This window comes from Sapajus apella, unplaced genomic scaffold, assembly GCF_009761245.1.
Source record: "Sapajus apella isolate SASKATOON/1434 unplaced genomic scaffold, GSC_monkey_1.0 scaffold123, whole genome shotgun sequence".
In the NCBI taxonomy this organism is placed as follows: domain Eukaryota; kingdom Metazoa; phylum Chordata; class Mammalia; order Primates; family Cebidae; genus Sapajus; species Sapajus apella.
In genome coordinates this window covers 2,412,739-2,432,956 of record NW_022437063.1, presented here as the reverse complement: position 1 = coordinate 2,432,956, position 20,218 = coordinate 2,412,739, and the positions used below count along the sequence as shown (strand labels likewise).

The 20,218-nt window shown below is 53.6% G+C and overlaps 1 protein-coding gene and 1 long non-coding RNA gene across 7 annotated transcripts in view; one reads left to right on the top strand and one right to left on the bottom strand.

Annotated features, from left to right (window-relative positions):
* KIAA0930 (KIAA0930 ortholog) overlaps positions 1–20,218 on the top strand; it is a 41,808-nt gene that overhangs the window by 10,174 nt on the left and 11,416 nt on the right. For 4 of the 6 annotated variants that reach the window (XR_004263815.1, XR_004263814.1, XM_032261432.1 and 1 more), the window contains exon 2: positions 16,681–16,832. Coding sequence is in view for 4 of the 6 variants with exons in the window: in XM_032261432.1 (XP_032117323.1) it covers positions 16,681–16,832 (152 nt within the window). In the remaining 2 variants the exon portion in view is untranslated. Of the gene's footprint in view, positions 1–16,170; positions 16,524–16,680; positions 16,833–20,218 lie in introns of those variants that run through there. The other 2 variants (XM_032261433.1, XM_032261436.1) reach the window with 2 other exon arrangements.
* Positions 210–5,211, bottom strand: LOC116538879. The gene is made up of 2 exons (XR_004263820.1): positions 4,814–5,211; positions 210–1,845 (listed from the first exon to the last, which is right to left on the bottom strand). It is a non-coding gene; the product is annotated as an uncharacterized LOC116538879 (long non-coding RNA).

The window sequence follows — 20,218 nt, the reverse complement described above, 5'->3', positions numbered from 1 at the left end:
ACCCTGCTGCTCACACCTTTTTTTCTTTTCTTTTGACACGGAGTCTCACTCTAATATTTAGCCCAGGCTGGAGTGAAGTGGCGCGATCTCAGCTCACTGCACTGTCCCCCCACCCCCCGGTTCAAGAGCAATTCTGTCTCAGCCTCCCGAATAGCTGAGATTACAGGTGCCTGCCAACGTTCCTGGCTAAATGTTTGTATTTTTAGTAGAGACGGGGTTTCACCATGTTGGCCAGGCTGGTCTTGAACTCCTGACCTCTGGTGATCCACCCGCCTTGGCCTCCCAAAGTGCAAGGATTACAGGCATGTGACACCTCGCCTGGCCTATGCTCACACCTTTAAGAACCTCTTAATGTCTGCCAGGTGTATAGTCCAAGACCCTTGGTGACCTGCCCACGCTGACCCCCTGAGCTCCAGCCATGAGACTTGTTGGAGAGGGTTCCCTGAGGGCCCCTCTACACTCTGCCTGGAATCACCCTCCTCACCCTGTTGTTGAGGGTGTGGGTGGGGGGCTCAGCTCTCAGCTCTAGGGCCCTTCTTTGGCTTCTTCCTGACCGGTTGGTGGAGTCCGCCACCGCCCCCCTTGTTCTTGATGGTACCTGTCGATTCCTGCCCCAGTGCTATGACACTGCACAGCCCCCCGTGTGTAGTTCCTGTCCCTCTCTTGCTCCCTGAGCTCCCCTTCAGGGCTCTGGCTCTGCGTCCTTTGCACCAGCTCAAAATAGATGGATGCCTTGGTGCAGGCCCCTGGGAGTGGCAGGGGGAGCTGCCGAGGGTGGCGTTTGGAGGGCGTGGGTGGAGAGGTCTCCTTTTGGTGAAGAGGTGATCATTTGTTGGGGAGCTGGCCCTTGAGTGAGGCATTCCCCACACAGGGCCTCTCCTGAGTAGAGACAGCAGGAAAAGGGCAGGGAAGGTTCACGCTGTAATTTGATGAGTGGCTTCAGGGAAGTCACTGTAGCCCTCTGGGCTCCACTCCTCTTTGCAGAGTAGGACTGCTTACCGCTGTGTCTCTACCTGGGGGAGGGAGCGTGGGTCAGACCTAGAGCCTCAGAACATGCCATGCAGAGCTGTACCTCAGTTTCCTTTTATGAAGTAGGGAGAAGAAGGTTGACCTGGCCACTGCTCACAGCCAAGGTTTTGGGACATATGTTCACCGGTCCACACGCTCAACCACTTGAAACCTAGCGACTTGTAAAAAGCACTGTGGACAGGCAGGAGCAGCTGCTCAGGGAGGCTGGCGCTGTGTGTGCTGGGGTTTGAAGGAAACAAGACAAGCGAGAAGAATCACATCCCACTCTGGCCCCACAAAATGGAAATCGGAACCCTGTTGTCCCACCACCCTGTGAAGAACTGTGACTTCACACTTTGGGCCGTCGGTTTCCTGCCCCACACCCCCAGCTCTGTCTGCAGGTCCATCCTGGCAGCCCACAGGCTGTCTGCATTGGCTGGTGCTGACCCGGGCCATCCCTGAGAACGCATCTGCCAGGGTGTGGGGATCTAGGATTCCAGGTTTCTCCTGATCCGAGGAGGACGGAGCTGCCTCCGCATACAGTGGGAGTTCGTTAGCTGCTGCTCAGCTCCCGCAGCAAACCCCAATGAATCAGCCCCAGCCGGAGCTGCTGTTCTGCTTCAGGGTGCAGGGATGAGGTCATCTCTATCAGAGGCTGCGACAAGAAGGCTCTGCGTCCAGGATCTTCCCTGAAGTTCAGTGGGGCCTGTTCTCTCCCAGCGACAGTCAGAGCAAGAGCAACTGCTGTCCCTTTATGGAGGGGTTTTCATTTCCGCCAGTATGGTGTCGGCAGCGTTTCATTCTGATGACAGCCCGGTGACGAGAAGGGCATTGTCCCTGTTGGCAGAGGGAGACAGTGGGACTTAGGCAGAGCACTCGTGCAGGGTCCCATGGCAGCAGGGGGTGTTGGTCCTCATTATCCTGGACTCAAGGCTGGGGTCGCCCTTCTCATGCTCAGACGTGCCCCTTTCTCCAGGGAAGGGTGTTTGATGCCCTTTTTTTCTGGGTGGGCCTGACCTGGCATAGTGTATGAGAGCCCAGCCCTCCTGGTTTTCACAATGAAGGGGGTCTCAGAAGTCAGAGTAGAGGAGGGCGAGGAATGAGGGTTAGTGCAGGAGTGGACATTTCCGAGAGGACGCTGCCTACAGAGAGCAGGGGCCTAAGACCCCCGGGAAGGCAGAGCAGCAGAAAGGCCCAGAAGGTGCCTTGCGTCCTTGTGCTGTGTGGTGTATCATCGCCTTGCACCTAGTACTTGTGGGCCTGCACACACAGCACCTGCGTGGGCCAGGTGTTGGGTGCAGGGGTGAGTAGCACTGGGCAGACAGGTCCAGCTGTGTGTCTGGCTCCCACTCAGGGCCTGCGCAGTGAGTAGGGAGTGGAGAAGTGAGGGAGTGGCTGAAGCACGTGGCCCGAGTTCCTCCACCAGAGTTTGGCATCTCTACAGATACCGTGAGCTGGCTGGAGTGGGTGGGCCTCAAGGCTCCAGGGTTCTGTGACTTCCTCGTGACTTCCAGCCACAGAGCATGTTGACATGGAGGTGGGAGGACGTGGAATGATGACTAGGCAGTGAGGTCACTTGGGTGACCTCAAGCCCAGGCAGTGAAGGAAAGGGCGGGGAAGCTGGTGGTGCCGGCTCCTGGCCGAGATGGGGCACCTTCGCGTGGGTATCAGGAGACGCCTGAGAAATTACTCAGGAAGCGGTCAGCTGGTTGTATAGGAGGCCATTTTCTGCGTCTGAGCAGAGTAGTGAGTTAGGAGCTGGGATAAGGCCCCCATGAAGATGATCTCACAGAAGATGGGAATTTGAATCTGGAGCCACTTTTGCGGCTTGATGATGGTGCTTAGGAGATACTGAAACTGTCTGGAAACAATTGTGGGGTGTGGGTGGCAGGTGCAGTGGTCACAGGTGTTGGCAGGGGTTTGTGGGAATTGCTGCTTGGAGGACGATGAAGGACGCTTTATGGGAGCTCCAATCCAGCAGAGCCTCCAACCCATACAAGGCACTTCGAGGCCAGGGTCAGGGTTTATTCCCCTTTGTTCCCCAGGACCTCACGCAGTGCCTGGGGCAGAGCTGGCCCACAGAACTGGATATGAAGCCCAGCCCCCACCAGCTTGCAGGGTACCCAGACTTAAAGGCCTTGGTTTCCTAAACCGTAAAATGAGGCAATGAGGAGGTCACAGATGTGGTCTGGGGTTGCGAAAGCACTTCAAGGATTTCACTACGTTGTGTAAGTTTAAGGCCCATGACTAAAGTTCTGCCTGCTGGCAGCGGGGGGTGAGTGGAGAGGCTGCCGTGTGTTCTTTGAGCACAGCGAGGATGGGGCTCGCCATGTCCTGTGTGTGTTTGTTTTCGTTTACTGACCCTGCGGTGGATACTGGCCTGCGCTGGGTCCCAGATGCCCTGCCAGCAAGGGGCCTTGTTTGGGTTGGGAGGAGCCCTCAGGACGGGTAGTCAGGAACCAGTGTGACAAGCCCATAGCATGGTGCTGGGAGTGGCTCTGCGGGCGGGTGGGGCTGTGGCCTGGCCCTGCCCCATGCCAGCAGAGCGACTGCAGACCAGGTGCTCAGGCTTTGCACACCAAGGCACTCATCAGGTAAATGAAGGGAACTATTCTTACCTCTCAGGATCTTTGTGAAGATCAAGGGAGGCAACATGGTCAGGTGTGCGTGGGCACTGGCAGCACCTGGGATGCCCTGGAGGGCCACAGCTGCGTCAGGGAAGCCAGTGCCAGGGTGGGGAGGCAAGGAGGGCACCCGGAGGGGGTGGCAGCAGAGGTCAGCTTGGCCTGAGCTGACTTGCACGGGCCAAGTGGGAGTGGGCCCTGTGCCAGTGTCCTGTGCCCTGTGGCGTGGTCAAGACCTGGTGAGAGGAAGCAAGGCCTTCCAGGGGGATACAGGGCATTTGGTTGCGGAAGAAGGGCCAAGGCTGGCCAGGACATTGGGGACCACACAGTAGATGTCGGGGGCTACCTGGACAGGCTGGCAAGGGAGGCTTGGCTTCTTCCTGAGGAAGATGTGGAACCAGGCAGGGGTTTTAGGCTCGCGCTGTGGAGACCCCACACTTCCCTGGGTCAGAGGAGAGGGCCCAGCCCTGGCCCGGCTCACGTGGGGATGCAATGGTCCAGCTCCCCTCCTCCATGTGCCTTGTCAGGGCAGCCAGGGGCCTCCCTTTGTCTTCTGTGCCCTGAGGGAGGAAGGCCCTCAGCTGAAGAGGCCCTGGGAGAGGCTCTGGGAGGCACCAGTGGATGAAAGGCCTATTGAGGGGCCACAGAAGCCTATTCATCCAGCCCTGGCTGCCTGGGTGCAGAGGCTTCCAGAGGGCCAAGGGCCTCCTGGACTCTCCCCAAAGAGGCCAGTTGACCCCCACCTTTGAACCGTGGCCAGGGCCAAGTGGAGTCTGTTGCTGAGCCCGGTGTGCTCTCGAGAGGCCCTTGACCGAGACAGTCCCGGGACAGGCACCTGGCATCTGCAGGCTACCCCATGGCAGAGATGCCTTCTCAGCCGCTCCCCACCAAACCCTTCGGGGTCTCCTTCCCTCTGGGGATAACATAGAACCCCTGACCCACCAAGGAGGGCCCGGCCCCTCCAGCTCTGCTTCCCACTCCACGTCCTTGGCCCCAGGGCTGCTCCACCGTTCTGGCCTCACCCGTCTCTCCCCAGTGGAGCGTTGAATTCTGTCCACGTTTGCCTGTTTGACCCATAGTTCTCCTTAAGTCCCCAGCTGACGGGCGTTCCCTGTCCAGCCACCTCCTTCCCTCCTGGCCCCTGCCACAGCCACCATCTCACTTCTGTCTGTGTTACTTACCAACAAATCCTGCTTCCTCTGAGCTCTGGCGGCGGGGCGGGGATGGCATGAGATCCTGCTCGCCTCCGTGCTCTGCTGAGGGGCACTGGGAAACTGATGCGAGGATGACTGGGTTCAAGCGCCAACTCCAGCCAGCCGTGGAGCCGGGCAGTCTCTCCCTCCTGCCGCGTCCTCATTTGTAAAATAAAACCTGCTTCAGTTGTGAGATCAAGAATGCCAGGCTCCAGTGTTTAGTGCCACGCCTGGCACTCGGGAAGCCTGGGTGTATTTGTAAACATGCCGCAGAATATTTGAAAAACGAGATAAAGTCATTCTAGCTCCGCCCGTCCTTGTCTTTGTTTGCAGGATGAGGATCTGTGTACTGCACCACCCTTCACCCTACGCTGGGCATGTTTCCTGTCATTCCTTCGGTCTTTCCTGCTAGGCATTTTTAAAAATAGACAGTTTCCTTCCCTTAAGTATTTACGTGTAATTTTGTGTCCTGGCTTTTTTCCTCCACCATGAGCATTTTTCCAAGTGATTGCATTGTTAAAAATATTTTGATTACTTTTTGTATAGGTAAACTTGCTCAGGGTATGAAATATGAAAGGTATGAGAAGGTTCTTAATGAAAACACGGAGTCTTCTTTCTCTTCCATAGTTTCTCTCCAGAGGCCAAGAGGACACTAGTAATAATGTAAATACTTTCCCACCCTGGGTGCTGACCCTGGGTGCTGGCTCAGTGCTGACCCTTGGTGTTCATCTGGTGCTGATCCTGGGTGCTGGCTCAGTGTTGACTCTGGTTACTTATCTGGGGCTGATCTTGGGTGCTGGCTCAGTGCTGACCTTGGGTGCCCCTCTCGTGCTGATCCTGGGTGCTGGCTCAGTGCTGACCCTGGGTGCTTATCTCGTACTGATTCTAGGTGCTGGCTTGGTGCCAGCACAATTTTAAAGGCTTCATGTGGATGGACTAACTTAAACTCTCAACAACCCAGGAGGTAGATACCATTGTTACTGCCATTTTGCAAGTCAAGAAACAGGCACCAAGAAGTTTGGGATTTGTCTGTCACATGACCAGAACTGCTGGAGCCAGGATGGACCCTGACAATCTGGCTTCCTCACCTCCCTTCTCTTCCACAGGCTCTAACCTCCCAGCCCACCAGTCCGCACTTTTGGGCATGCTCTGTGCATAGCAAGCGTCTGAGTCATCTTCAGTGATTGGCTTTAATGAGAAAAACCTCTAATATTGGTCTGCTCTCCATTTTTCACTTCATTTATCCTAGAGAACTTTCCTTTTCAGAACAGATAGAGTTGCTTCAATTGTTTTACTTGCTGCATACCATTCTGTTCTGTGAATGTCTTATAGTTAGTTTTGTGAACATAATGATCAAAGTGCTGGGATTAAAGACATGAACCATCGAGCCCGACCTAAACCATTCTTTATTCCTGATTAAATCTTGCTTGGCCAATGGCATATATTTTTAATAAGTTAATGGATTCTTTTAAATACTATATTGAAGATTTTTGTCTTGACATCCATAAGTGAGATTAGCCTGTCATTTTCTGTGTGTGTGGTCTTTGAAATCAATACTATGCCTCCTTGTGAAAAAGAATTGGCATATTTCTTGGGCTCTAAAATTGTGTGAGTAGCCCTGAAGCTTGCTGCCTGTTTCTTGTAGCTCTGGTAGAATCGCCTTCTCAAAATCATTTCTTGGCCGGGGAGAGGTGGTCCATGCCTGTAATCCCAGCACTTTGGGAGGCCAAGGCTGGGGGATTGCTGGATCTCAGGAGTGCGAGACCAGCCTGGGCAACATGGTGAAACTCGTCTCTACCAAAAATACAAAAATTAGCTGGGTGTGGCTGTCCATGTCTATGGTTCCAGCTACTCAGGAGGCTGAGGCAGGAGGGTGACTTGAGTCCAGGAAATGGAGGTTGCAGTGAGCCAAGATCACGCCACTGCACTTCAACCTGGGTGACAGTGAGATTCCGCCTCAAAAATAAATCACCTCTTGTCCTGCTGTGCTAATATACTTTTTTGGGGCATGACTCTTGGACATTTTTCTCTATTTAATACAGAACCATCATTTTTAATGGCTATAAACTATTTTAATTAGGGTTTTACCATGACTTGCTTAACTTGTATGGTTTAATGGTTTAGAAAAGGATTGGAGTGGGTTTCAAGGAATGCCTTCTAAAATCTAATTCATGATTATTCTCGGGGTCTGGTTAATGGAAAATGTTCCAAGTTGTCATAGGAACCACTGTGGCAGTTGTCATTCATCGTTTCTAAGTGCCTGTTGCACTGCTGAGCACTGCGTGGGAGCTCATTTGGTCTCCATGGTAACCATAGGAGGCAGCAGCTCTGATTTTACTGATGAGGAAACTGCAGGTGGAGAGCTTAAGTAACTTACCCAGGTGGGCAGTGCATCAGGAAGGGGAATCCAGTCTGCTCTTGAAACTCCAATCTGAGGAAGTCTTCCCCCATCCCGTATTGTGATTGGATTCATGTGAAAGGCCTTGAAAGATAAACGTTTCTCTTCCTTTTTAGTGTACCTCTGAAGAACCATCTCCATGGAAAATAATTAAATTATGTTAAGTTGGCACTCGGCTGGGAAGCGGACCCCACAACCCCTGTGCATGAAGCCCTCGTCCGAAGTTCTTCTAGGGGTTCTTAGGATATCCCAGGAAGCCCTGAGGGTGCTTCAGGGCTCAGAGTGGCCCCTGTGAGCACCCTGCCCCCGTGGGGGACTCAGAAGTTCGGGGAAGGGGAGGTTTGAAAGCCTAAGTTGCTTTCTTAGCTGTTCACCAGGAGACCCCCTGGTTCCCTCAGTTTCTGCATTTGTAACATAGTGGGGAGAATCCTTGTGCAGGGCCAGGCTAAGGATAAGGATGAGGGCTTATCCGGAAGGAGGACGTGGGCTCTGTTAGAGGGGCTGGGTTTGAGTCATCTAGCCACTAGAGTCTCAAGTTTTGGTTGAAAACGAAGACTGAAGTTTGCAACTAAGCTGAGGTTGTCCCCACCTTATAAAGTTGCCATGAGGATCTGAAAAGACAATGGGTGAAAGGGCTTTATAAACTAGTGTAGGCTGGGCACGGTGGCTCACGCCTGTAATCCCAGCACTTTGGAAGGCCGAGGCGGGCGGATCTCCTAAGGTCAGGAGTTTGAGACCAGCCTGGCCAACATGGTGACACCCCATCTCTACTAAAAAATAAAATTAATAAATCAGCTGGACGTGGTGGTGCATGCGTGTAATCCCAGCTACTCGGGAGGCTGAGGTGGGAGGATCGTTTGAACCTGGGAGGCCAAGGTTGCAGTGAGCCGAGATGGTGCCATTGCACTCCAGCCTGAGCGACAAGAGCAAAACTCCATCTCAAAAATAAATGAATAAATAAATAAATAAACTGTAGGATGCAGGGCACACGCAGGCTGTCATCACACTCCTTCTGCTGAAACCAGTGCTGTTGAGCCGTTGGTGCCATTATATCACTGATCTAGGGTCGTGCAGAATTAGGAAAACCAGTGGCAACTCAGAGGTGGCGGACGCCACGTTGGGGCATGGGCGACCCAGGCTGAGTGCTCGCCTCCTGCATTCCCCCTCCCCTGGTCGTCCCTGGAGTCACTTCCCTGGAAAGGACTCTGCCAGCTCTGGAATTTGAAGACAGTGACTTACAGAAGCAGATCGCTCGCTTGAGGCAGGGGAGGCGGCCGGATCACCATAACTCCTGGCATGTAACAGTTTTCCTGGTCCAGACCATTGTCATTATTTACAGATTCACTTACTCACTGAAATTTATTTGTAACCTCAAAATCAGTACTCGCGATACTTCCAGGTTAGTGACTGACATTCTCAGAGTGGTGAAAAGTCCCTTAGCTGACCCACGTTTCCAACAGCTGAGGTTGGACGAGGCGATGGTCCACCTTCACCTTCCTGTGTTAGTCCTCACTGTAAAGAAGTGTCCTTTTTGCAGTCTAGTTGGTGCTGTGTGTTTTACATTGTTTGTGCTTTTAGTCAGTGATTTAAATGGCCCTGGGCTGAGGTGCTGTCTGTCCCAGGCACAAGATGACTGTGATGTACTTCATGGAGAAAATGCGTGTGTTAGAGAAGCTTCATTCAACGTTGATTGTTGTTGGCCATGAGTTCAACATTAGTGAATAAGCTATATATTAAATAAGGTATCTTGTTTTTTTGTTTTTTGTTTTTTTTTTTGAGACAGAGTCTTGCTCTGTTGCCCAGGCTGGAGTGCAGTGGCGTGATTTTAGCTCATTGCAACCTCTGCCCTCTGGGTTCAAGTGATTCTTCAGCCTTAGTCTCCCAAGTAGCTGGGATTACAGATGCCTGCCACCACGCCTGGTCAATTTTTGTATTTTTAGTAGAGATGGGGTTCTGTGATGTTAGCCAGGTTGGTCTTGAACTCCTGACCTCAAGTAATCTGCCTGCCTTGGCCTCCCAAAGTGATGAGATTACAGGCATGAGCCACCGAATCTGGCCTTAAATAAGGTATCTTAAAAGAGAAGCACACATACAGCAAGGTTGTTAATTGATCAGTTGCTGAATCAATTAGTGATCAGAGGGCCCTAACCCTGCATGTTCCCTAGGAGCCAGTGGGTCAGTATTGACTGATTTAGTGTTCATGGCTGCCTCAGATCAGGAGACTGGATGGTAATCTGGCTCCATAGGACCTAGGAGGGAAGGCAGGCCCGCGGGCACAGAACTGTCCGAGGTGTTGCCACAGTGAGCCTGGCTCAGCTTTCAGGGGCCACGTCTGCTTCCATAAATCTCCACTGTGCTTGAGGGTAGGGAAAACCTGCAGCCCTAACTGGTAAGATGGTAGGGAGAAGGGACAGAGAAGACTGGAGATGAGGAGGCTCTGTGCTGTAGTGGCAGCTCCCAGACCTTGTGACCCAGGAGGTATCTTGCTCAGCAGGCCCTGGGAAAGCGTGAAGGAAGAAGGGGTTTGCTTGTGGGAGAAAAAGTCAGCAGTGACTTCACAGACCACACAAGCCAGTTGTGCCTCGTGTGCTTATTCACAGCCAGTGACTGCACCCTGTGGCCAAAGGACACTGGAAGGCTTGGGACCCACTGACATCACCCGGGCAGGCCACACTGCCATGCTCGGTGGCGGTGGTTCTGACATGCAGAGCAGAGGGTCTCCAGCAACCCACATGCCGTGGCCAGAGCTGTGCCGCCAGCAGAGCACTTTCACTTCCAGCCAGGTCCTCACCTTTGATTCTGGGAAGGTGGCAGGTTAAAGACCCATCTGACAGACTGAATCAATAAGGGCCAGAGAGGGCGAATGAATTGGCCACCTGGGCAGGGAGGGATAGCGTCAGGTCCTGAGCTCACATATGTTTGACTACAACTCCTAACGTCGTGCCGTGCCACCAGCAGTCAGAGCTATCCCTCCAGTTCTGACCTTTCCTGGCTCTTGGATGTGGAGTGTGTCTGTGTTTGCCTCCCTTCATCCCTCTGAAGAGAGGAAATCTCTTCTCTCTCCACTCCCCCGCCCCTTTCTTAATGAGTCTTATGATGTTAAAGCTGTACATCATGGGAAAAAGTAGTATAATCTTATGACTGAAAATATTAAGTTAAAAAAAAAAAAAAAGGAAAACAAGCACTGTGTTAAATTCATCCGCTCCTACCATTCTGGTCTATTTACCGCAAGGTTGTTTCCATGTGCTCTACGGTCGTCATCGGTGTGTCTGCAACTTGGGGTTCTGCTTTTTCACTAAACGTCGTATTTCACATATTTCCATGTACCTGCATGTAGTCTTTATAACCATCCTTTAAAAAGACTGATGACGATTTGGTTGAATATATACGGCATGCTTTACCTAGCTGAGGAGTCAGTAACGGCAGGACATTACGACGTCCCTTCCTTTCGTTGTGGTTATTGCTGTTACATCATTTTCTCTCGTTAGTAACACGTGAAACCTTTTTGTGCTAAAGGCTTTTAAGTTTCACTCTGCCATAAGGTAGATGCGTGGGAGTGAGAAAATGCTCATTAGCTTCTTACGTTTTGTTCTCTAGCATATCCGAGAGTTCCAGTTCAGTGCACCCTTGCCAGCATCAGCTATGGCTTAACAATTTTATTGGAGGATAATTTATGTAAAATAAACTGCATATACATAGAGTGAACAGTTTGATATGTTTTTTAATTTTTTAAGTTAATTTTTTGAGACAGGGTCTCGCTCTGTCACCCAAGCTGAAGTGCGGTGTCGCAATCTCGACTCACTGCAGCCTCCACCTCCCAGGTTTAAGCAATTCTTGTGCCTCAGCCTCCTCAGTAACTGGGACTACAGGCGGGCACCACCACGCCCAGCTAAGTTGTGTATTTTTAGTAGAGATGGGGTTTCACCATGTTGCCCAGGCTGGTCTTGAACTCCTGACCTCAAGTGATCGGCCCGCCTTGGCCTCCCAAAGTGCTGGGACTACAGGTGTGAGCCACTGTGCCCGGCCTAAACTTTATTTGTTAATACACTTTTAAAGACAGAGTCTCACTGTCACCCAGGCAGGAGTCCAGTGGTACGATCATAGCTCACTGCAGCTTCGAACTCCTGGGCTCAAGTGATCCTCCCGCCTCAGCCTCCCTAGGAGCTGGGACCACAGCATGTGCTAGCATGCTCAGCTAATTTTAATTTTTTTGTAGAGTCGGGGTCTCACTATGTTGCCCAGGCTGATCTTGAACTCCTGGCCTAAAGCAGTCCTTCTGCCTTGGCCTCCCAAAGTGCTGGGATTACAGGTGTGAGCTACCTCACCCGGCCAAGTTTGGTAAGTTTTAATGGCCATACATACCTGTGAAACCAGCGCCACTATCAAGATCCAGAACATTTCAGGGCAGCCACCCATCTGCTTTAAGTCACTACAGTTCTGCCTTTTCTGAAACATCATGTGAATGGGATCGTACAGTAAATAGCTTTTTATGTCTGACTTCTTTTGCTCTGCAGGACAAGTTTGAGATTTATCCATGGTGTTGTATGGATCCCCAGTTTGTTTTTATTGTGACGTGTGCATTCTGCTGGTTTCCAGTTTGGGGCCATTATGAGTAAAGATGCTGTGACCATTTGTGCATCAGTCTCTGTGTGGACATGTGCTTCATTTCTCTTGCATAGGTGCCTAGGAGTGGCTGGTGGCTGGTTTTGTAAGTGTATGTTTAACTCTTTGAGAATCCAGCAGTTTTCCTAAGGGCTAGGTTTTCTGTTGTTTTGAGACAAAGCCTCTCTCTGTTACCCAGGCTGGAGTGTAGTGGCGGGATCTTGGTTTACTGCAAGCTCTGCCTCCTGGGTTCAAGTGATTCTCCTGCCTCAGCCTCTTGAGTAGCTGGGACTATAGGCATCCATCACCACACCACGCCTGGCTAATTTTTGCATTTTTAGGAGAGATGGCATTTCATCATGTTGGCCAGGCTGGTCTTGAACTCTTGACCTCAGGTGATCCACCCACCTTGGCCTCCCAAAGTGCTGGGTTTACAGGCGTGAGCCAACGCACCTGGCCAAGGGCTGATTTTTGAAGACCACATTTATTCTCTTAAATATGATAACTTGGTCTTTGGTATGAAGTTTTGGCTATTAGTGAGTTGATTTTTAGTTATTAGTGAGATTCTAGTTTCCCATATTTTTGTTAAGCAGCTGTGTTTCCGTTTTGGTATATTGCCTTTTTCGGCGTTTTATTAATACCTATTTGTCTGTCGGGGTTGTACGTGCCTTGGACCCTTATCTATTAATATCACAGACTTCAGTCCTCGGTGGGTTTCCCTCCACAGGGTCTCCTGTTGCTTTTGTTTTTGGTTATGCTTCTCTTGGCATAAGAGGACTTTTGACTGGTTTCAACAGGGCGGCTCTCAGCCATTTCCTTTGTGACTGTTCTTGCTTTTAGACCTCAAGTGTCCTGGGCGTGGGGATGTCCTGCCACCATGCCTGCCACTCACAGTCCTCCCAGTGACATTCTTGCAATTCTTTCTGCCATGCGTGCCTCTTCCACTTCCCACAGTAGGGCCTTTTGCTTCATGGTAGATACGGGAGGAGCGTGTGTGCCCGCCTGTGTGTGGTTCCCTGCAGGTGATGTGTTTCTTCCTGCTGGGTTTGTCATGCTGGTACTCAAATGGTAACATCGGTGCCGGCGTCAGTGTGGTATTCTATGGCTTATAGTGAATCTTGAAGCCCCTGTTTCTCTCGGGACTTGTTGGTGCTGGGTCTCCTGACTCACTCAGTGGCAGCAGGTGGGGCGGGAGGCCAGGGACTTGACTGCTGTGAGGACCTGCCGTCTCCCTGTCCCTCAGGCCTGTTCAGTGTACATGGTAGACTCACCAACTTCTTGCAGCCTAGTGGCGTTTTCCACCGTGGATGAGGCCTGGGAGAGCAAAGCAAGGTGGGCTCAGCCTGTGCCTCGTATAAGAATGGGGCTTCTCTGGGAGATCTTAAGGCAGAGGGGCCCGAGGCCGAAGACGAGTGACCAGTCCACGGCCTATGCTCTACATGGCGAGGCAAGGCCTCAGGTGGGCAGTCCTGGCCAGGCCCTGTCCTTGCTCGGGGGCCTGAACAAGTTGCCCCACCTCCCGAAGCTTGTTTCCTGTGAAATTGGGATGATCCATTTATCCCAGCTGTGTTTATGGAGTGCCACTATGTGCCTGACACTGATCTGGGCACTGAGGTTTGTTGGTGATCAAGATGGAGTTCCTGGGATGCTTTTGTACCTTGGGGGACAGACTGCAGACAGCTGCAGGAACCCAGGTAGTGATAAGGGCTGTGTCGGCAGCAAAACAAGGCACTGCGACAGGGAGGACCCCAGGGCACCTTTTCTGTCGGGTCAAGAGAGGCTCTCTGAAAAGGTGACGTTGAGACTGAAGCTGGAAGGACCAGAAGGAGCTGCCTGTGCAGAGATCCCAGGGAAGAAACTTGGAGGTAGAGAACGGGCAGGTGCACGAGCGCGCGGAGATCGCTGGGGGCAGGTGTCTGACAGCCAGGAGCAGCTGGAGTGCGGGTCTGATGTGGAGTATTTTGTCAGGACTTTGCACTTTATTCTGAATTCAAAGGTAAGTTTCCAAGGGAGGGAACAGGAAAGGAGCTTTTAAATGCAGTTTCTCTAGCTGTGGTGTGGAGGGTGGGTGTGCAGGCTGGCAGCTGGTGCACCAGCAAGCTGGTGCTGACCTGGATGGCGTGGTGGCAGCAGTGGGGCCCATTGGGTTTTCTGACGGCCACGTGGCTGCTGTGTGTTTTGACTGGGAACATGCGCAGGCGGGACCAGCACTGGGCCTGGGACACTCTGTGTGTGCCCTGTGGCTGTCCCCCTCCTGGCCCCCAGGTTATGGCTTGTGGTGGGTGGGGGACCCAGGACTCAAGAGTGAGTCCTGGCAGGCACCAGCCTCTGGGACCCAGGCTCTTGGGGCCTGGAGACTGGACTCTGTGGGTGGGAGTGCCCTGGAGTGCAGGGGCAGGGAACCGTGAAGGGTTCCTTCAGCATGCTAAAGCAGGAGGGGACCCTGTCAGACCCTGCTGGCTTGGAGGGTCATGCAGGGTGCATCTCCAGCACTTTCCTCCTGAGGCCCCTGCCAGCTGCCAGGCCCTCTCTGGTTGCTTCCTCTCATCAGGTTGCGAGCACCCGCCTGTAGGAATCTGGCAGTTCGGGGGACTTTATCATTTCCGGCTCTGTGAACTTGGGCACGTTCTGTAACCTCTCGAGTGTCAGTTTCCTCCTCTCTGCAGTGGGGTGCTAATCAGCCATCGAGTGTTGGGGATCCCCAGCATGTGACACGTCAGCAGATCGTAGCTGATGGTACTGTCACTGTTGTCGTTGTTGTTACCATCGTTGTCTGGGTGCTGTCAGTACCACTACCATGTCATTTTATTAAAGAATAAGAGATCACCTGAGGAAGGGCACTTTTTTTTTTTTTTTTTTTTTTTTTTTGAGATGGAGTTTCGCTCTTGTTACCCAGCCTGGAGTGCAATGGCGCGATCTCGGCTCACCGCAACCTCCGCCTCCTGGGTTCAGGCAATTCTCCTGCCTCAGCCTCCTGAGTAGCTGGGACTACAGGCACGCGCCACCATGCCCAGCTAATTTTTTGTAGTTTTTAGTAGAGACGGGGTTTCACCATGTTGACCAGGATGGTCTTGATCTCTTGACCTCGTGATCCACCCGCCTCGGCCTCCCAAAGTGCTGGGATTACAGGCTTGAGCCACCGCGCCCGGCCAGGAAGGGCACTTCTTAACCCAGGGGAGTGGCACTCATGGTGCACTCGTGTCACTGACCCTCTGCTTGTCACAGTCAGAGAAGCAACTGGGACCCAGAAGCCATCGACTTGGGCAGCCTTGGCATGTTTGTGTGAAAGGCTTTCTGTTGGGCTCCAAGAGGGAACCAAAAGTGAACAATGTTAAGGGGAAGTAAAGAAGAATTGGAGTTTATCCAGGAGTCATCAGAGTGCTTTGCTTCATTTTGCAAGGGTCTATAGTGGCATGACTTGGCCTGTTGCAGATGCAGCAGGAATTTCAAAGCAACTCTGCAGATAGCACATATGTTTGGTTTCACCGGGGCCTGTGAGCCTGGGAGGTCTTGCCAGGTCTTGCCAGTCCTGTGGGCTCTCCTAGCCCTCATCACTGGAGGCTGACAAGGCTCACTCACCTAGACCCCTCACTGACGAAGCCTCCTTCTCTTTTCTTCCCTCTCGCTACCCAAGCACCCAGGAGCCAAGCAGGGCATGGGAGTGGTGGGCAACACACTCTTAGGCCAAGGGCAGAGGGCCAAGGGCAGGGGCTAGCTTCGAGCCTTGGTTCTTTGGTTAGTGGAGTGGCTGACGTCAACCAAGACTCGAGTGTTCTGCATTTGACTCAGGTGATGGCTGAGTCCTAGTTGCCCACTGGCTTGCCTGTGAGGGCGGGAGAGGGTCCCAGCACCGCTGGCCCTTAGTTCCCCATCTCCAAGTGTGAGGATTAGTTCCAGCCTGAGTACCAGGACTAGATCGCAGTGGCCAGTGAGAAAGAGAGAAAGCAAGCAGCCCCCTTTAATCTGCTGAGTTGGTAAGAGAGAGCTTGGCAGCATATTTTGAAGTGCTGAATTGCCTAGAGAGGGGACAGACTCACCTCTTGATCCTGCTGTGCACCTGTGGTCTCGGTTTGTCTGCATGTGCCCCAAGGAACCCATGGCTCAGAGCCCCCGCCCATTGACCCCTTCCAAAGTGGCTGTTCAGGAACAGAAACCCAGATCTTCCCTACCAAAGCCTGTGGGCTGCTGCTTCTTTGCAGGAAAATATTACACAAATATTTTTCATAAAGAAATACTATTTGTAATGAAAGAAGTCCCCATGAGGCTCAGATGAGTTTGAAGCTGGCAAGCTTTCAGGGCCAGCAGCGCAGACGTGGGACAGGAGTGAAGCAGGCGCTTTCTCCCCACCGTTCCTGCCTGCAGCCCTGGCTGGCTGGAGGGCGGCTGTCCCTTTAAGTCGGGTTCCCTGTTGGGATTGCCGCAGCTGGGGAGAGTGGGTGGGGGTGAGAGATGTTGGTGAGAGCCCTGCCACTCCAAACGCCCCCGCCACCAAGCCTTCCCAGCTTCCAGCCCAGACAGCAGCCAGCCAGTGGCGTTCCTGGCTCCTTGGGATTTTCCTTTTCCACAGAAGCTGCTGATTCATCCCCAGGCTGGAGTCGGGCTCAGCTGTGGGGCTGGGAGCACAGGCTCTCAGGCTACTGCTGGGCGGTGGAACTGGGCCTCCCGGGAGGTGTCTTCCAGACTCTGGATGCTTCATGGGTGGGGGTCGGGGGTGGTGAGGGAGGGGCAGCGCATCTCAGAGCCCTCGAAAATTTCTGGCCAGAAATGCAGGGGTAGGGGCACAGCTTGGCCAAGGCCATGCTGCAAGGGCCAGGGTGGCCGTCCTTCCTCACTCCTGTCTGGCCTCCCTCTGCAGGGTGCTTCAAGGATGACCGCATTGTCTTCTGGACTTGGATGTTCTCCACCTACTTCATGGAGAAGTGGGCTCCTCGGCAGGATGACATGCTTTTCTACGTGCGCCGGAAGCTGGCGTACTCCGGCAGCGAAAGCGGTGCAGACGGGAGGAAGGTGAGTGACCCACCCCTGCCCCGCATCCGTGCCCCAAGCAACCCTGTGGCGTCTGCTGTCAGCTTGCATGTGGACTTTCCTGCAGTGCTCATGAATATCAAAGAGGGTGAGTGATAGGTATTGAGCACCTACTGTATTCCAGGAATTGTGTAGACAGTCTCATGCGCAAATCTGGATGTGCTCGGTGTCACATTGTCACTCATCTTCACCGTGACCCTAAAGGGCAGTGATTGCTGTCACCATTGTAGCTTTGAGGAAACAGGTTCAGAGACAGCTGACTTGGCTGATCTCTTACAGTTAGTCAGTAGATGGTAGAACAAAGGTTGCACCCCAGAGCCCAGGGCCCTCCCTTGGCCATGGCACGGTGACCTGGGTCAGTGGTGGTGATGATGACGATACCTTCTACTTACGAGCCCTCTCCATGATCTAGACACAGTGCTGAGCTCTCTTCTTGGCCTCATTGTGAAGTCCCAGCAGCTTGACAGGGTAGGTGTCCTCGTCCCTTTTACAGAGGAGGAAAGGGGGCTTGGAGATGAAGGGATTCACCTGAGGTATTTCACCCACTAAATCCAGCATGGAGGAGCTAATAAAACACGTTTTGCGTGTTCCCTCTCCGGTTTTCACAGACTTTTGCAGTTTGTAAAATGTCTAAGCAATCCCATGTGCCACACATGGAAATGTTTTCGTTTTCCTTTAAAAACAAGAAATGAGAGGGCCATGGAGTCAGGTCTGGAACTTGCAACCTCCTGGCTCTGTGACTCGGGGGCCATGGTTTGCTGGCAGAGGCTCATGCAGTGGGTACTTGGAGCCTGGCCTTGCCTTGGAACCATTCCTTGAGCCTGAACACGTGCAGGGTGGATTTTCTGCAAGTAGACGGACCTGGGTCCCTGCATGCCAGCCCCGAGCCCTGAGCTAGTCCCACTAGGAGGAACCAGCAGGAGACTGTGAGCAACTGGCCAGAGATGGGGGAAGAGTCAGGAGAGGGAAGGGCGCCCCAGGAGGAGAGGTCCGGAGAAGTGGGGGCAGCCATTGGGGTGCTCTGTCTGAAGGGCCCATTGGATTTGGTACCTGGGAGTGCTGGTGGCCTTGGCACAGCAGTTTCAATGGTGGGTGGGCAGGGACTGGAGCCACACTCAGGCAGGCAGGGTGCTTTTTGGGACGGATGAAGAGGCTTGACTTGTGATGGGATCCCTGGGTAAGAACCTTCTAGAGCTGGCTTGGGGCCCCTCAGAACCTGCTGCCACGCCCACCCTGTCTGGGTGTGCAGTTGGGGGAGCAGCTTTCGAGGCCAGGCTTGTCTCCCCCTGGTTTGCTGTATGACATTGCCAGGTCATCTCCTCTCGGGGGTAAAAGGGGATCAGGGCAGGTGCCCTGAAAGGTGAGGGTCCTCCCATTGTGGACACCCGGGATGGTGGGATGTTTGGGGTTGGCGTGACCATGAGTGCCCTTGGCAGGGAGGTGGCTGGGGCCTTGGGATCCTCACTGCCCATGACCCCCATGGTGGGCTCAGGCTCCTCTAACCTCAGCACAGCTCCGGGAGGAGGCACTCTTTGCACCCATGGGCGCTGGAACTTGGAGGCTCAGGCCCTCTGTCACCCAAGGGCTGTGGACTCGCCCCTCCCCTACCCACGTATTCTGGCCTGTCAGCTTCTACCGGAGTTCGGGCTGCAGAGAACCTTTGCTCCGCAGTTGTTGGTCTTTTCTCCAAGGCAGAGTCTGTTGCAAGCAGGGGCTCTAATGAGGACTGGGCACCTTCGAGACACTCTCAGCTGTACTTTGAATTTTGATCCCAAAGGGGTCATGACTCTGGTCAAGAGGGCAGGCAGGGAGGTGGGAGGATGGGTTGTGTGCACCCTGGCTAGGCCAGGTGGGGAGGAGAAAGGGACAGCAGATAAGTGGTCCTTCTTGGATGGAGAAGTTAAAGGTGAGAGCCCTCCACTGAGAAAGCACAGGCCTGGATGCAGGCCTGAGGAATGTGGAGCAGAGGGGATGGGGCCACATCCGAGCTCTGCTGAAGATTTGGGGGTGTCGAGGTCCGTGAGGGAAGCCTGAGTCCCATGGGAGCAGGTGGCAGCCCAGCTGTTCACATGCTAGAATGTTCCATTTAATACCCACTGTGGGCCTTGTGCAAATGCTCCCACTCAGTGCTGGGAGCACAGAAATGACTCATACCTGGCCCCAGTCTGTTGGGACAGACAGACAACATGGCCAGGGGTACGGAGCCATCAGTGCTGTGATGGTGGGAAGAGGAGCAGGGTTGGTGGGGCAGGGGGGTGGGTGGTGATGCACAAGGTGGCATCTGGAGGACGGGTTGTAGGACAGAGAGTGGGCAGCAGAGGACTGAGGACATGTCCCATGGAGGGACCAGAGTGTGCAGAGTGGGAGGGTGTGTGCTACATGGGACCTGCCAGAGTAGGCTGATGGAGATTGCAGGGCCTGGAGGGTGGGTCTTGGGGCTGCCCAACTTGGCATTTTTCCCAGCTTGCTGGGCCGTAGTACTGAGGGCGGCCTGCAGGGGGCGGTCTGGAGGCGCTGATGGGGAGACAGGGAGACCCTCCTGGCAAAAACTCTCAGCCAGGCGGAGGTGGGGGCCCCTGCAGAGGCGCCTGCGCACTGCAAGTCCTCTGCGGCAGCCTGGCTGCTTCCCGCCCCCTCCCCATTCCCATCCTGCTGGTACCCAGTCACCATAGCAACCAACCAGGCCTAGCAGGGGAGGGTGGATGGGCAGGAGCTGTAGTGTGGGGGACACAGGATGCCAGGAATCCCGTACCGCTCCAGGGCCCTAGGGAGATCCCCAGTCCAGCCTTTCCCAGGGAGGAGTGTCCTGGATTCCCTGCCCTCTCTCTGCTCCAGCCCTGGGCAAAACACTCCGTGTTCCTGGGCAGCCCATTGTGCCTTTGGCAGCAAGGTGACCTGGCTCTGTGTGTGGCTGGCTCTGTGCTGGTGGCCGGAGCCCTGTGCCACGGTCACGTGATGCCCTCAGCCTCCTAAGGAGCAGGTCATCTTCACACCCACTCAGAAAACCAAAGCTCCAAGACGGGGAGGAAGCTTCCCAGGATCACACAGCTTGCCAGCGGCGAAGCCCTGCCCCCAGCCTCACCTTTTCCTTTTAGGTAGATTGTTTTCAGTGTAACGTCTACACAGAATAACTCACAAAGATGTGTGTACAGCTTGATTTTTCTCAGAGTGAACACCTGGTTTCACCAGCCCCCATACCATGACACAGGGTGTGACCAGAACACCGAGGCCCCTTCACCCCACCCCAGGGCTCACCCTCCCCCTGAGGCAGCTGCTGCCCTGGCTTCTCACACTTCCTGGTGGGTTCTGCCTGTTCTCACAGCTCCTGCGTGTGGAGTCGAGGGTTCTGCCTGTTCTCACGGCTCCTG